Raw genomic sequence first — 15,581 nt, 5'->3', positions numbered from 1 at the left:
TGAGCTTGAATGCCATCATCTAGGTAAAAGGCGCTTCATATCCACTTCATGTGCAGATAAGTCATGATAGGCTGTCACGTGTGTCAGCAAATATAGGGCTGTAGATATTACTAAAAGGGAGAACCTTCTTATTGTAATGACTAGTTACACCAACTTCTTATCCTCGCTCGTGAGGGAGTCCTCTTTGTCAGTCTCCAGCACCTTGTTTCCTTGGGGGAATGGTCAAAGCATTGATATCATCATCCTTAGCACAGTAGGTATCTGCGCTCAATGAGTCCCTTGTAGGTGAAAAGTCCTTGTACGTGACAGGTTTATCAATTGTTTTGTTACTGAAGACTGAGATGTATCTTCTTTGATCAGTTTAATCGGCTGAGCAAAAACATAAGGCTACATCTTGACATAACGGCGTGAACACAAACCCGTGACATCATAATTATTAATGTACAAAGGGGAGTTTAGTCATGCCTGGAGTGGTCCTGGCACACTGATGCATTTAACATCACACTAATCTCATTACATTAATGGCAGGGTGCAGTCGATGTTGCTGTTGCTGCTGGATAGCCATTAAAACTTGCTTCATGAAGTTGGCCACAAAGTCGGGCTGTTCCATGAAGGCTTGCGTCTGCACTAAGGCGACTAGCTGTGTGAAGGCACAGGCTTGCATGAATTTCAATTATGTTTAACATAAGAAAAGCACACAGGATGTGTGACATGAACAGAGACTCTATATTAACAAATAGATCATAAGCCCAACAACACTCTCACAAAGATCCCAAAACATAATTAGTTCACAACAAATTTTGAAAAATAACCAATGGTTATGATATTAATAAAAGAGATATATGATGAAAAATCAAGCATCAATTTTGATGGATGGGTCGAAAGAGAGGAAGACCAACTTTGGATTGTGAACAGAGAAAATCCTTGCAACCATCATGTTAGGCGAAAACTGGGAGAGTCATGAACCAAAACTAGTTATGTGGGTTGCTGGTGGGCGTGCACAGAGAAAAGCACATTTGAGATGAGCTATTTTTTTAATGTTCTTGTGAACATAGAACAGACATTTCCACTGTATCTTGGGAGAAAAGGGATATGCAATTAGTATGAATCAGGATAAAGAAAACTGTTCTGGTACCTTCAGAACAGATGAAATTTGCACCTACCTCATCGGATCTGAAAGCCTGTTTGAGGTGTGTGTATTTAAGGAAGCGAGAGATGGGCAGGACATTGGAACCGGTGTACATGAGTATGAAGAAGAAGACTCCAGTGAGGTAAAGTCTGGAGATATTTGGGTTGTCCTGCATGATCTCAAACAGAAGTGTTGCAACTTTCTCCACCAACACAGGATCAAACGTCAGGAGCAGCTGAAACACAAAGAAAACACACTCTAAAACCAGGAAAGCACATAGAAAAAGATATAACTGAAGTTAGCTGACATACATATGTTAATCAGTAACATTCGAGTTCAAAGGAAATAAAATGTAATTCAGTTACATGAAAAACCAACAGTTCCTCCTTGTCTATGAGAAGTCAACCAGTTCCTCTTTGTCTATGAGAGGTCACAAAATAAGTCAGATCTTAACTTCTTGAACTTTTTCACAACACGTGGGAAAAGCATGAAAAAACATAGCAAGTTTCACTAGTAAAGTTGCTGCAGAAAATAAAGTGGTCACAGATCTATGAACCATGGCTGAAGGTTACCTGACACATGCAGTCAAGTGAGATCCTTAAAGGTCACATCCAACACAAAACAAAACTTTGCAGATTCTGATACCATTTGATGTGGACTTACAGAAACAGATTATCAAAAAAAGCAAATTCAGGTCATAAAGTCTAAAAATAACGTGATGAAAATCCCTGCAAAATACAATTCACTAATTTCACCCAAGTGCTAGGGGTCAAAAAGTGGTTTGAACAGCAGCACTGCACCCATGGTGCATACGCAGTGATTAGGTCTATTCGACTTAAACTGAGAAAGTGACTTGCAAAAACACAGCAAGTGATGCGCAAGGAATATGCACCCAAGCTCTGTCTCTGTCACATTATGTAATTACAAACACAGGCAGATGTGATACTTGTACACATGACATGTTATTATGTTTGTGGTGTAAGGTCTTCAGGCCCACATACCACTCAACATAGATATACAACACAAGACGTTTACTGGACAATCACGCATCACAGCTTACAAGTTCATGTGCAGGTGCATGCTAATGTTGATCGTTGTTGCGTTCAGGCAAGTTGTCGAGTTACCAGGAACAACCTGACAGTGGGTTGCAAACAAACTGCATGCAGTTTTCATGATAAATCTCAGAAATGGTAACACAAAATAGAATTTCAAAAACTTATGGAACAGAAAGCTGATGATTAATGTAGACGAGATGTCTAAGTCATCAATATCTGCTGTAATGGCAAAATATTCTTCATGAATATGTCTACAAGTAAAGATTATGTCAAATATTTTCGTGTTTATATGGGAAAGAAGAAGGAGAGTATTGAAGCGTTTTTTTTTAAGTTTTGCTCCTATAAGGAGCACTACCACCAAATTCAGTAGAAGCCACACTCGTTGCCATGGAAACACAACCAATAAATTATTCCAAAAATGTGAAACTACCAAAAGGCACCACTATACCAAAAGACCTATCAATATGCCAAGTTTTGTGAAGAAATAGTAACCAGTTTTACAATTCTGCTCCAGAAAGAGTACTACCACCAAATTCAGTCGAAGTCAAACTTGTTACCAGAAAAACACTAAAATACTTTTACTCTGTAATCCAAAAGGAACCAGTACCCCACCAGAACAATCTTTGTGTCAAGGATGGTGAAGAAATATTGAAAGGGTTTACAGTTTTGCTCTGGAAAATAACACTACCATCAATTCCATCAATGTCAAACTTGTTGTCAGGGAACACAAAAAAAATATTTTATACAGAAATCTGCAACTATCAAAAGGCACCTGTACACCACCAGATCTATCCATGTGCCAATTTTGGTGAAGATATAGTCAATAGTTTTGAAGTTCTGCTCCAGAAAAGACAAATGTGCATGGATGCATGCACAAAAGGGAGCACATTTTCTGTGGAAATAAATAAGTTTTGATGCGGACAACATGACCAAATAAATCAACAAAAACAACCTAAAAGTTGTACATGACTTTGGACTTGGACAAGCTTGTTATGGCTTGTCAAGTGACCTTAGATTTAAAACATACTCATAGAAACAGATCATACTATACCTGTACAATATGTGGGAGACAGGTTGCTTCAGAAAGAATCCTCTTGACTCTAGGAAGTGGACGAACAATAGCACCATCACAATCTCTGGAATAGTAGTCACACTTTAGTGATATGCAGTATAGTCATTCTCTGATGCATTGGGGTGCATTTTGCACTTCTTTTATATGCCTGAGCTGATTTGGTTACTTTTTGTAAATATTTTATTAACATCTCCTCACCTGTGTATAGTTTGTCTCAGCAAGTGCCCATTTCACTTGTGCAGTATTCAGAAAGTATCAATAGACTTACCCCAGCAGTTACATCACTTTCAACTTCACAATAACCCCTAACTCACTAAGGACAAGTGTACTGATTTCTCTCCCCAACTATGTAAGTCCTATAGTTCAACCTTATTTTATCAAGCTGTTGGTCAGATACTACCTTTCTTACAAGTCAACTTTCATACAGCCTTTGCTCAGCATATATTTCTCAGGAAGCAAGTGGCTGAGGATTTCATTCAGTAACAGATACAGTTTGTTTAGTCCATGAGGAGAATCTCAAAAGGAGCCTAGAAATAGGATTCTGTAGCCTACCCGGTACTGATTTGGTTTGACAATATTTTCAGTTAGTATGATGTTTTGGGCTCGTGAAAAGGCCTATAATACTCTGAGACTGTGGTATCAGTCTTTTTTTACAGGCCATTTTACCTGGTGGGGGTCTGTGAGCATTTTCAGGACATTTGGTTTGCTGCCCGACAACACCTCACAGTTAATCATGGATAGTTTTACTACTATCAATCTGATCACTTTCATTTTGACTTTCGTGTATTGCTAAAGGATGTAGAAATTACTTGACATATTTTTGTTTTTGAAAACATCTTGATTGTCGTGTGTTCCTTCTCGGCACTTAAATTTACATAAATATAAACACTGAATGTTTCAGCTGACATCCAAAATTGATACTTTTGATGTTTTTTGACACTTGTCTTTTCTAGAATGGTGGCTTGGGCACAACACAAGTTTTTTTGTATGGACATGTCATGGTAATATAATGTTTTACAGACTATTCTTTGAGACGGGATCTTAGCAATTCTCTAACTTTTCATGGAAATGTGTGGTGGTGATTTATCAATTGAAAGTTTACATTATTACATTATTCTTGTAACTAGAGTGACTGCATGTTATATGGAATTGTTTCATATTACCCAGAATTCAAAATGGCTGCCAGTATGGTCGCCATTGTAGTTTTACTACTGATATATAGCAGAGGACTAAGTTTCTACTTATACGTAAACAATTCATTTGATGTCAAATGTTTTATACATCATAGAAAAAAAAAAAATTTCAGTGGTATGGTTTATGAAAGCTTCACGTGCCTAAAACAGTTGATAATATAACATTATCCAACGTGTTAGAAAACTATGCTTCAAGGCCGATAACTGCATCTAAGCATCTAAGTCAGGGAAGCAGGCCCCTGGTACAGATGCCCCCCAGTAATTTTTTTACAGGTTACTTTTCATGCATAAGCATATTGATATAACACTCTTTTAATGTTGATAGTGCCCCCTTAATTGAGAAATGTTAACTTCAGCCCTGTTGTAAGCATTTAAAGTGGTCTGTCAGATAACTCTTAATCACTTTTGATACATTCAGAAGCTAACAATTAAATCTCCTCTTCACTTTCTTTCATAGAATATGTTACAGAACTGGAGTCACCTACAAGTCAAAGCTGTTTGGGCAACAATCACCTGCCATACAAAAAGACATGTCTCTGAGCACAGTAAATCAGTTCATCTGCATCTCTCCGCTGCCACGCTGACCTTCTGCATTTCTATGATGTCAGTTCAACCAATCCATGGGGAGCAGAATCTCTTGACATCAGAACACCAGAAAAGGGATAAGCTGACCATGACAAATGCTCCAACCATGGTCAACTGGTGAACGAATATGATTGGCTGCAGATACTGATTGCAAACATCCACTTGTTAGTTTACTTGGTCAATGTGATATTTTAGACCGTTGGATGTTGGTGGGAGCTTTTCATTTAATGTCTTGTTTCATCTACAGACATCACTGGATTGTTTGGGACATACATTGAACATACAAACTGTCCACAAGATATAATGACCGACAAAATCCTGATTGTTACCTAATTGTGTGAATGTAGTTGGTAAGTTTCAGAGCACTTCAGTAGGACAATTCCCAATGTCCAATGGTCTACATGTTCCAAAATGGCACGGAAGTTTGAATTGTTGCTATGGAAATCATGAAAAACATAAATGCCATATATCTGTAAACAGAAAAAGGCACCACTTCAAGATCTGTCTCATATATGTGCCAAGATCTGTTGAAAGATATCAAATGGTTTTCGAGTTGTGCTCGGTAAATGAAGCCCATCCCACCATTTTGAGACTAAGTCAGAATTGTTTCCATGGAAACCAGGAAAAATAAAAATGCTAAAACTTCGTAAATAGCAAAAGGCACCACTCTGTGGTCAGCCTCAAATATCTGTCAAGTTTTGCTGTAAGATATTAAATAGTTTTCCAGTTGTGCTCAGGAAACAAGGCCCTTTCCTCCATTTTGAGAATCCAAAAAGTCCGAATTGTTTCCATGGAAACTGGGAAAATGATAAATCACAAAAACATGTACATAGCAAAAAGGCACCACTTTGGGTTCTGAATGATATATCTACCAAGTTTTGCAGAAAAATATTAAACAGTGTTTGAGTTCTGCGCCAGACATGAAGCCCAACCCCCTATTCTGAGACTAAGTCCGAAATGTTCCATGCAAACCGAGAAAATGATAAATCACAAAAACCTGCAAATAGCAAAAGGCACCACTTCAGGTTCTGACTGATATATCTACCAAGTTTTGCAGAAGAATTTGAGTTCTGCTCCGGAAACGAAACACACCCCATCATTAGACTAACAATTGGATATTAGACAATTTTCAGATTGCTATATCTATGAAGTTTGGTCTAAAAATATTGAACAGTTTCTGTGCTATGCTCTGGAAACAAAATGATCATGGACGGACGGACAGACAGATGAGGCATCGACCATATCCCTTTGCATTACATTGGTACTTCTTTAAATTATTGAAAGAAAGAAAAATGGGATAAGGAAAACAAATTCATCAAAGTAAACTTTTTAGAAATAAAGAAAAACAATTCCACAGGCAGCTTGAAACAAATGGTGATGTTGAGCTTGATAAATGGCCTCCCATGGATGCCAATGAAAGGTTCTGGAAACAGTTGTGGTCTGTACGCAGCGACTTCAACCTGGAGGCAAAACACAAATTACCGCAACCTCTCCATGTGCTTGATTGACTCAAGTCTTTAATGAGTTGTTGGTTGACATCAGATATACTCACAAGAGTAGGTGCAGACTTCAGAATCTATTCCAATTAGAAGGGGAATATTTCAAGGGTTCTCCTTTAGTCCTTTGCTGTTTTGTCTGTCTTGAAATCCTTTGAACTTTCTGCTCAATAGGGAGGAGGGTTACCACCCTGGACCTCCTCAGCACAGATCCCCAACACTGTTTACTCATATCTTCTACATGGATGACATCAAGATCCTTACCAATTTGAAAGAACAGTTTCTCTTTGTCAAGTCCATTTCTAATGATATTGGCATGACTTTGGACTCGACAAAAGTAATAACTTTCATTTGAACCATGGCAGGGTAACTAATGATGAATAGGTCAAGTTACAAGGGGGAGGAGTTACTGAGCATCTCAGAGAAGATTAGGCCTACACCTATCTTGGAATGCAAGTACGAGACAAGCTCCAAAATGCCCAGATTCAAGATAAACTTCAGGCCAAGTACAATCTCATCTAAGAAAATAAGGAGCTCAGCCCTAAATGCTTGAAGTAAGGTCAAAGCCTTCAATACTTTTGCTGTGCCAATCCTTTCCTATTACTCTGGAGTAGCTGATTGGACGTAACAAGACATCCAGAGTCTTGACCACCAGATCAGAAGGATCATGTCTGATAACCACACTCGTTCCTCTCTTAATCGTTTATATATGCCAATGAGTTGTGGAGGTCGGGGTTTGATTAATGTAGAGGCTTTTCATGACAGAATTTTATTGCTGACTTTTGCACAGTTGTTTATAGAATGATCATCTGGAGATACATGTCAAGACTCACAATGAAAGCAAAGAATTCCACTGCTATTTTAAGTGTGCCAAGGTTGTTGGTCAGAATCTGAAATCTTATGTTGACTTTGCTGACAGTTATGTACTGCTGGACAGTACGGCAGTGGGAGGAAACCAGGTGAAGTCCTTCACCTAGTCTTCAATAAATCTGTCTTTGGTGGAGAAGCTTTCTGAGAAGCCACTGCATCGTGTGTACATGCAGTGTGTAGAACAGAACAGCAATCCAACAGACTCCTTTGCCTGGATGAAGTCGGTTGGTCTCAAATGTGAAACTGAGGGCTTTCTTTTTGCTGCTCAAGACCAGTCACTTCCCAATCACAATTGCCAGAATGTGATTCTTAATCAAAATGTGAACATGAAATGTCGATTATGCAATGAATTTACAGAGACTGTCCAACACCTTGTCAGTGGATGCCCTTCCTTAGCACCATTAGCATATCTTAAAAGACATGATGGCATGGCTCGCTGCTTTTACTACTGTCTACACCACGCCTGTGGCTTTTGACACTTGACTGGCAACATTCAGGAGAAGCATGAGAAGTATGAGGACCTCGCCCTTGAAATGTCTTGCTTGCATCCCAAGTACACTGACGTCAGGCTCCCCATTGTTCTCGTTGCCCTTGGTTTGGTACCTCCTGATCTATTGGCACAGATCAGGAGAGTGCCTGCGTTACCACCGGGGGCACAGCCCTTCTGACAATCTGGGTAATGCAGATGGCTGCAGTGTTTGGGAATCTACATATTGTCTGAAAAGTTCTTGGTGGCTTGACTAGGCAGCATTTCCTGAGAGTCCTGTTTCCTAGAAGTCCCATTCGCTGTCTGGGCTGCATGTAGAGGGGGCAAGGGCCCTGAGCTGATGACGAGCCTTACCAGCCTGACTGTGCCAGGATCACCCAAACCCTCTCTGCTGCAATTCTATATTTATCTGTAAAACAATAATAATGGGAAGTCTTATAATGAGCTAATCTCCATGCAACAAAACATGCTCAGATAACTCAAGCTGCCTTTAAGGCACTACACAGTTACAGTCACATATGACTTAATCCAACCGGGTGATATGAAAAGATTATTGTATGTGTTCTTTGATTTAATTGCCCATTTCTGTTTCTGTATGCGACATCATTGTATGCAATTTGTATGATAAGACAATCATCTTGACTTATTACCGATTGCCCAGTAGCTCCCAACTCATTGCCTCACAGTGGTAAGTTAGGTGTAGTAAATTGTATATGTTGATTTTGTATCATAGCAGTTTGTTGAGACGACAATGTTTTGGCCTCCTAAGTATATAACGTGTAATTCATTGAACTATGCGATATGGTTGGTGTAACTTATTTGTTAGATAACTTAATAGTGTTGTTGTAGTTGCAAATGTGCATTGATACTTAAGTTTCTCTTCAGGAATGTCGCCTTGTTACCAGTTAGGTCTAAAGATGTTCCACACGCAGATATGGAGATGTGAAAGATGTAGCTAGCTTCAGTGTGTTGACTTCTCAAGTAACCAAAAAGAATAACAGGGGGCACAGTGAGGTGTCCACGGCTGAAGCAGTAAATCAGCTATCAAGGATAGGTAATGAAGTCTTATGAGAACAGGGAACCGACATTTCATTAGCCGAAAGGGCATGTCCAAAAGAAAGTAAGCCGAAGTTGTTGCTACCTACTATCTTTTGTGAAAAGGCCTGTTGGCTGGTACAGTCAGACCACTGCCATGACCTTCAAGTTGTTGTTTCACAATTTCTGTTTTTCTGCATATCACTACCTGTAAAAGCTGTTGGTGGTATACCAGGCATGACTGCACAAAAAATCATGAAATAAGTATCTTGGAATACCAACCTGCTAGGGTAGTAGGCAGCCATTTTGATCAACATGTTGAGTATGAGAGTTGCAAGGTCACTTTCATTCATGACTGCTTGACCAGATGCCAGCAATGTCCACTTGAGCTGTGACACTGCTTGCAATGGTCGCCATCCATCCATTCCTTGTGCCCAGCAGCGTGTCTTGGCATGAATAGTTCCATCGACCCAAAACTGTTTCATCTGAAGCAGAGATTAAAGTATGCAATTTCATCAATTCAGTATCTGTTAAATACTAATGTATTAGTTCATAGGCAATATATTGATCCTTTCGGGTATGTGCTCACTACTGTCTTACGAAATATTGTGTCATCTTTAAACCTTAGTCAAAATAATTTGGATCCGCTTTCTGAAAGATTATAATCATACATTACATTGTCATAAAGTAATTAATGAAGTCCCTCAAAAATGGTTTCACATAAGGTATTAACGTGCAAACTCAGGAAATGATGAGTTTTTGATTAGGTGTCACCAAATATTATCTTAGATAAGCCAAGGTCTTAACTTGACCTTTGACTTGAGTATCCAAATGGTATATTCTGCATATAACCCAAACCATCAACCTTTGGCATCTTTTCATTGTGATCAGTCAACAAAAATAGAGTGCTATCTCCAGGTGTACTGCTTGAGTACCACACGTGAATAAACACAGTTACCGTTTCTGCCTAATTTTCCCTCTACCTTGTTTTGTTAGAAATGGACCAGCAAAGTCTACTCCTGTCTGAGCAAAAGGTCTCATCGATGCAAAAGGTCTCACTGATGTTCCCAACTATGAATCTCTTCACAAACTGCAATAATCCAAAACCTACTTGACAATGCAGCCAATGTGTAGTTGGTTCCCATATGACAACAATCTTCATGGAATTGTTTCGCAATCAACTTTGTTACCCAATGACCTCTAGGAAGTATGACTGGAAAACGTGACTCATAGGAAAGATCCTCAGCATATCTGGGGTCTTCCACCTGATCTGATCAGTCCAGAATCGTCTAGAAATGGATGTAAACTCAATAATTTGCTCGAGTTTTTTCCTTTTGTGAAAACTGAGTATTCCACAGTAAATGCTGTTTTTTGAGCATTCAAAAGAATTAGTGTTTCTTGTATCTCATCAGCATCAAGCTCGCCAGATTTCCTAGTTCCCCCAGAAGAAACATTGTGAACAAACCGACGTACCCAGGCAGTAACTCTGCACAATCTCTTCCAATCACAATATCTTGATCGGTCTCAGCACCAGGTCATCACTGTAGCAGCTTTACATGCTACCATTGTAAAATCTGACTGACATCCTTTGTGTCTTTCTAAATTTTCATCAACATTCAAGTTCCTTTGATTTGGTCACGCCTTTTCATCTTGTTTTATACACTCTGGACCTTGAAGCCATTCCTATTTATTTAATGCTTCAACATATGCTCCTCTTGTGAGAATGTCAGCAGCATTCTGGCTGGTTGGTACATACTTCCACTGATTTGCTTGTGTATTCTCCTGTATGAACCCAACTCTGTTTGCAACAAAAGGCTTAAAGTTTCTGCTTTGATTTTTAATCCAACACACAACATTTTCACTGTCTGACCAAAATTTCACTGATTTTGGAGAAACAGCAAGAGCCTCTGTGACAATCAGTGTCAGTCGTACACCAAGAACAGCTGCAAGCAGTTCCAACCTAGGAATGCTCATTGCTTTTAATGGAGCAGCTCTACTTTTGGAAGTGACAGAAATGCTTTGAGTGCTAGACCTGCTTTGACTGGAGAGATTACTTACACAATAGATGATTTCACCAAATGCTTCTTGAGAAGCGTCTACGAATACATGCAACTCCTGGTCACTTGCAGCTTGATCTAATCCTATGTCTCTTGGAAATCTGAGTGAAGAGATCACCTGCACTTCATTGTACCACTTCCATGATTTTGCTTCAAGATGAGGATTCATTTTTTCATCCCATCCGAGTCAAGCAAGCCAAATTTGCTGGAGTAAGACTTTTGTTCTCAATACACATGGTGCCATTAATCCCAACGGATCAAAAACTTTGGCAGTTTCTCTAAGAAAGGATCTCTTTGTCACTTTCAGCAAGTTTTGGTTTGAACTACAACCAAAGTTGTCAAATTCGTCAGCTTCAGCACACAAGACAAGTCCTAAGCTTTTGACCGATGGCCATTCATTCCACCGGAATTTCATTTAAAACATTCTTTGAATAGCTATTTTCTGGCATGCATACCTGCTGTTAGCTGGTTGTAAAGCATCAGTGTCAGTTTGAACAGAATCTATACTGTCGTCCATGTAAGTTGATTTAACAACTGTTGTAGATACCATAGTCAAATCTGTTTCATCTAATTTGGCATGTTCCTGTGTGATGTACTGAGCCAGGAAAGGTGAACAGTTTATCCCAAACACTACTCAAGAGAATTTATAAACAACAGGAGGTTTTTCCTGATCATTTGATCGCCAAAGAAACCTGAAGTATGGACGGTCATACTCTGGAATCTCAATTTGTAAATACATCTCCTCTTCTTCAGATGAGTGAACAACTGGATACCTTCTAAATCTCAACAATATCTCAAACAGGTCATTTTGCATCTTGGGACCCTGGTGAATAACATCATTGAGGGAAATGCCTCTACATTTTGCAGATGCGTCAAACACCAACCTGACTTTTGTTGTTGCTCTATCCATCTTCACCACTGGGAAATGAGGTATGTACCATTTGGATTTACTGATTTCCTCCTCTGAAACTTTTCTGATATAATTCTTTTCAAGGTACTTAGCTATGATGTTTTCATAGGCTACTAAAATTGTATCATTTTTTGATAATTTTTTCTCAGTATCTTTCAAACGTTTCAATGCTATCTCATAACTGTCTGGCAAGTTTTCAGGATCCAATATCCAAGGAATGCCTACTTTGTATCACTGATTTGTGTGGCTAAATGATGTTTTAACAACTTGAATTGCATCCTCATCTTCAGGGCTTAACTTGGGTGTTGCAGCAGCAACCTCTTCCGTTTCCCCAAACCTCTGAACAAGTTCATCGAGACAGTCATCTGCACACCCAACAACAGCATGCTGAACATACGAGGGGAAGTCAATATGTTCATAGAACTCGATATAAAACAGAACACAATGGTTGTGATATTGGTTTTATTTTTCAATATAGTCTCCCTGAACCTCGATGCATTTTGCCCATTTGTCTTTGAGACTGTCTATGCCCTTGAAATAGAAGTCTTCAGATTGGTCCCTCAGCCACGCCTCTGTTGTTGCCTTGAGGTCATCATCATTGGCAAATCTTGTTCCACGCAAGTGAGATTTCAAATTGCGAAACAGATAGTAGTCGCTGGGGGCCAGATCTGGACTGTATGGGGGATGGTTTAGTTGTTCGAAGCCACATTGTTGAAGAGAAGCTTGTGCAACACGGCTCTTGTGGACTGGTGCATTGTCGTGGAGAAGCATGACTCCAGCTGTCAACTTCCCACGCCTCTTATCTTTGATGGCCGCTCTCAATCTTTTCAACAAGTCAGCATAGTAAGCCCCTGAGATCGTAGTTTTAGGTGGTTTATAGTCTATGAGAATCACACCCTTTGAATCCCAGAAAACGGTTGCCATGATCTTGCCAGCAGAAGGTTGTGTTTTGAACTTCTTGGGTGCAGGAGAATGCTTGTGCTTCCACTGCATGGATTCTTGTTTGGTTTCGGGATCCCAGTGATGAATCCAGGTTTCATCCCCAGTAACCAGACGAGCATGAAAGTTATCAGGATCAGCGTTGTAGATGTCCAACAGCTCACGACTGGATTTAACTCTCTGGTGACGATCATGTGCATTTAGGTTACGAGGGACCCATCTTGCGGATACCTTGGACATGTGCAGGTGTTCATGGATCACTGTGCAAACACTTCCATGTGAAATGCCACACTCTGAAGCTATCTCGTCCACCTTTATTCTCCGATCGGACATAATTAAGCGTTGGATCCGGGCAATTGTATCTTCTGTAATGGCTTCAGAAGGTCTTCCTGACCGTGGGTCATCTTCCAAGGAGCTGCGACCTCGCTTAAACTCAGCTGACCATTTTGCCACAGTGGAATATTGAGGGGCTTCCTCGCCATACACATTGATCATGCGTTTGTGGATTTCGGTTGCATTCACACCTTCTTTAGTGAGAAACTTGATAACTGCACGAAACTCAGTTTTGGAGGTTTCCATGATTTGTGCAGGGTAATCGTCTTTTAAAGGCTCTAACTCTCAAGTAAATGCTCGAGGAAGGTTGGGTATCAGTATACAGAGTCACAGATGAATCAACTCAATAATGACACCAATGACAACATCACCAAGGATATATCAGCACCCACTTCTATGAACTTATTGACTTCCCCTCGTAGCATGCATGTAACATCTGGTTCTGGGATGCACAGCCTTTTGGAACAATCCCAACACATGCCCAGCCTAAAGGTGTGAGCCTTGCACCTGGCTCCCCTGGTAGTCCATACAGTTCTTTTTGCGAACTGTGCAACTGAATACAATCCATCCCAATGAGGATGTCTATTACTGGTGGAGAAGCTGGTTTAGGAAAATCAACATCTTCCAAATGTTTCCAGTTTTCACTGATCTTCTGCCAGTTCACAGCAGGTAATGATCCTGTCACTTTAGTTGTCGTCAATGCCTTCATTGACATTTTTACTGATCCATCAACACTTTCAAGGTCAAAGTGAACACACCGACTACCAAATGTCTCAGTTTTGCTATTCAAAACGCTAACTAGATGTGTTGATATCCACCTTGAAGACCTAGTTGACTAGCAATGTCCTCATTAATGTAAGTTTGGGTACTGGCATCATCCAACAGAGCATTGACCTTTATTTCAGAAGTGCCATACTTTCAGACAACTGGTACTGTCCTATGCGCATAGGTCCTAGCTTGTTTTTTGATAGCTGACATTGTAACAGATGAAAATTTCTCTGTACTACCTGATGTTTGGTTAACATCAATTGTCTCACACCCATCAACGTTTTGTTTTTCCCACTGTTGACAATGTTTCCCAACATGGCCTTTGTCTAAACATCGAAAACAAAGTTGCAGGCATTTTACCGTTTCCCATCTGTTGACCACATCAAGAGCTTTCAGTTTACAACACTGTGAAGTTGTAGGGTTTTGCATTTGACATACATTACAGGGTTTTCTCGTTTTATGTGTCAAAGTAAACACCTTTGTGTGTAGGCTTGTTCTGTCCTCTATTTTTCTGAAACACCATATTTAAAGGAGAATACTAACATAAAACTATTTTTTGATATATGGAAAAACGCATCATAAAGATCACTTTCCGTATCAAAATTTCTAAAACAATTTGGAAAATCGCAATAAAAACTTTAACTCAGACTTTCTGCTTATTATGGAATCACCTGACAGTTAATGAGCAGAGGCGGTATCGTGACATGACGTCAAATGTGACTATTGCCCGGTGACTTCATCTTTGGTCATATTTGACAACTTGACGGTGACCATGGATTCTGAAGCTATAATATATGTACCCAACATCATGTTTTACCTGGAAGTTAGACTGTATCAATACTAACTGATTTTACATTTTCTTAATAAATTAACTTAGAACTAATGCAATGATATACGTGCTTTACGGAATGTCAAGAATCAAGGTGTTTTTACTTGGTGCTGTAAGGTTGTAATAATGATTTGAAAGTTGAGTAATTCCTTAAAGTTGTGGATGTACAAAGACACTCATGCCAAATCTGGGAATATATATGACGGATTCTTTGTGCAAAAGTGCTGTAAAATATTTGTATTTTTCCTGCACATTGCTCTATCCAAACATATGAAAGACCAAATTCTTCAAAGGCATTTAGAAGTTGGTGAGGTAATACAAGACACTATTATGGATGACAACTTCTTTAATTCTTTTAACACGACGTTTCAAGGCTAATTCTTGCCCCTTCGTCAGGTGGATAATGGCTTATCCACCTGACGAAGGGGCAAGAATTAGCCTTGAAACATTGTGTTAAAGTCAGGTGGATAATGGCTTATCCACGTGACGAAGGGGCAAGAATTAGCCTTGAAACATTGTGTTAAAGTCAGGTGGATAATGGCTTATCCACGTGACGAAGGGGCAAGAATTAGCCTTGAAACGTCGTGTTAAAGAGGTGGATAATGGCTTATCCACCTGACGAAGGGGCAAGAATTAGCCTTGAATCAAAAGAATTAAAGAAGTTGTCATCCATAATAGTGTCTTGTATATGCAAGACCAGTTGTGAAAAATAAGTGACAGACATCTGAAACCCATGTATGCTTACCATGTTCATCAAGTTTTGTATAGGAATAGAAAACACTGGTGAGGAAGGCAGTGTGATTCCATTCTTAATACTTTTAAC

At 39.5% G+C, this 15,581-nt stretch overlaps 1 protein-coding gene across 1 annotated transcript in view; it reads right to left on the bottom strand.

Annotated features, from left to right (window-relative positions):
* Positions 1–15,581, bottom strand: part of LOC137298857 (dnaJ homolog subfamily C member 13-like) — a 318,010-nt gene that overhangs the window by 125,476 nt on the left and 176,953 nt on the right. Inside the window, exons 30-32 of the mRNA XM_067831190.1 lie at positions 9,205–9,407; positions 3,236–3,320; positions 1,164–1,364 (exon numbers count right to left, since the gene is read on the bottom strand). Of these exons, the coding sequence (XP_067687291.1) occupies positions 1,164–1,364; positions 3,236–3,320; positions 9,205–9,407 (489 nt within the window). The remainder of the gene's footprint in view (positions 1–1,163; positions 1,365–3,235; positions 3,321–9,204; positions 9,408–15,581) is intronic.

Source organism: Haliotis asinina, chromosome 10 (genome assembly GCF_037392515.1).
Source record: "Haliotis asinina isolate JCU_RB_2024 chromosome 10, JCU_Hal_asi_v2, whole genome shotgun sequence".
NCBI classification, from domain to species: domain Eukaryota; kingdom Metazoa; phylum Mollusca; class Gastropoda; order Lepetellida; family Haliotidae; genus Haliotis; species Haliotis asinina.
This window is presented reverse-complemented; position numbering and strand designations above follow the sequence as displayed.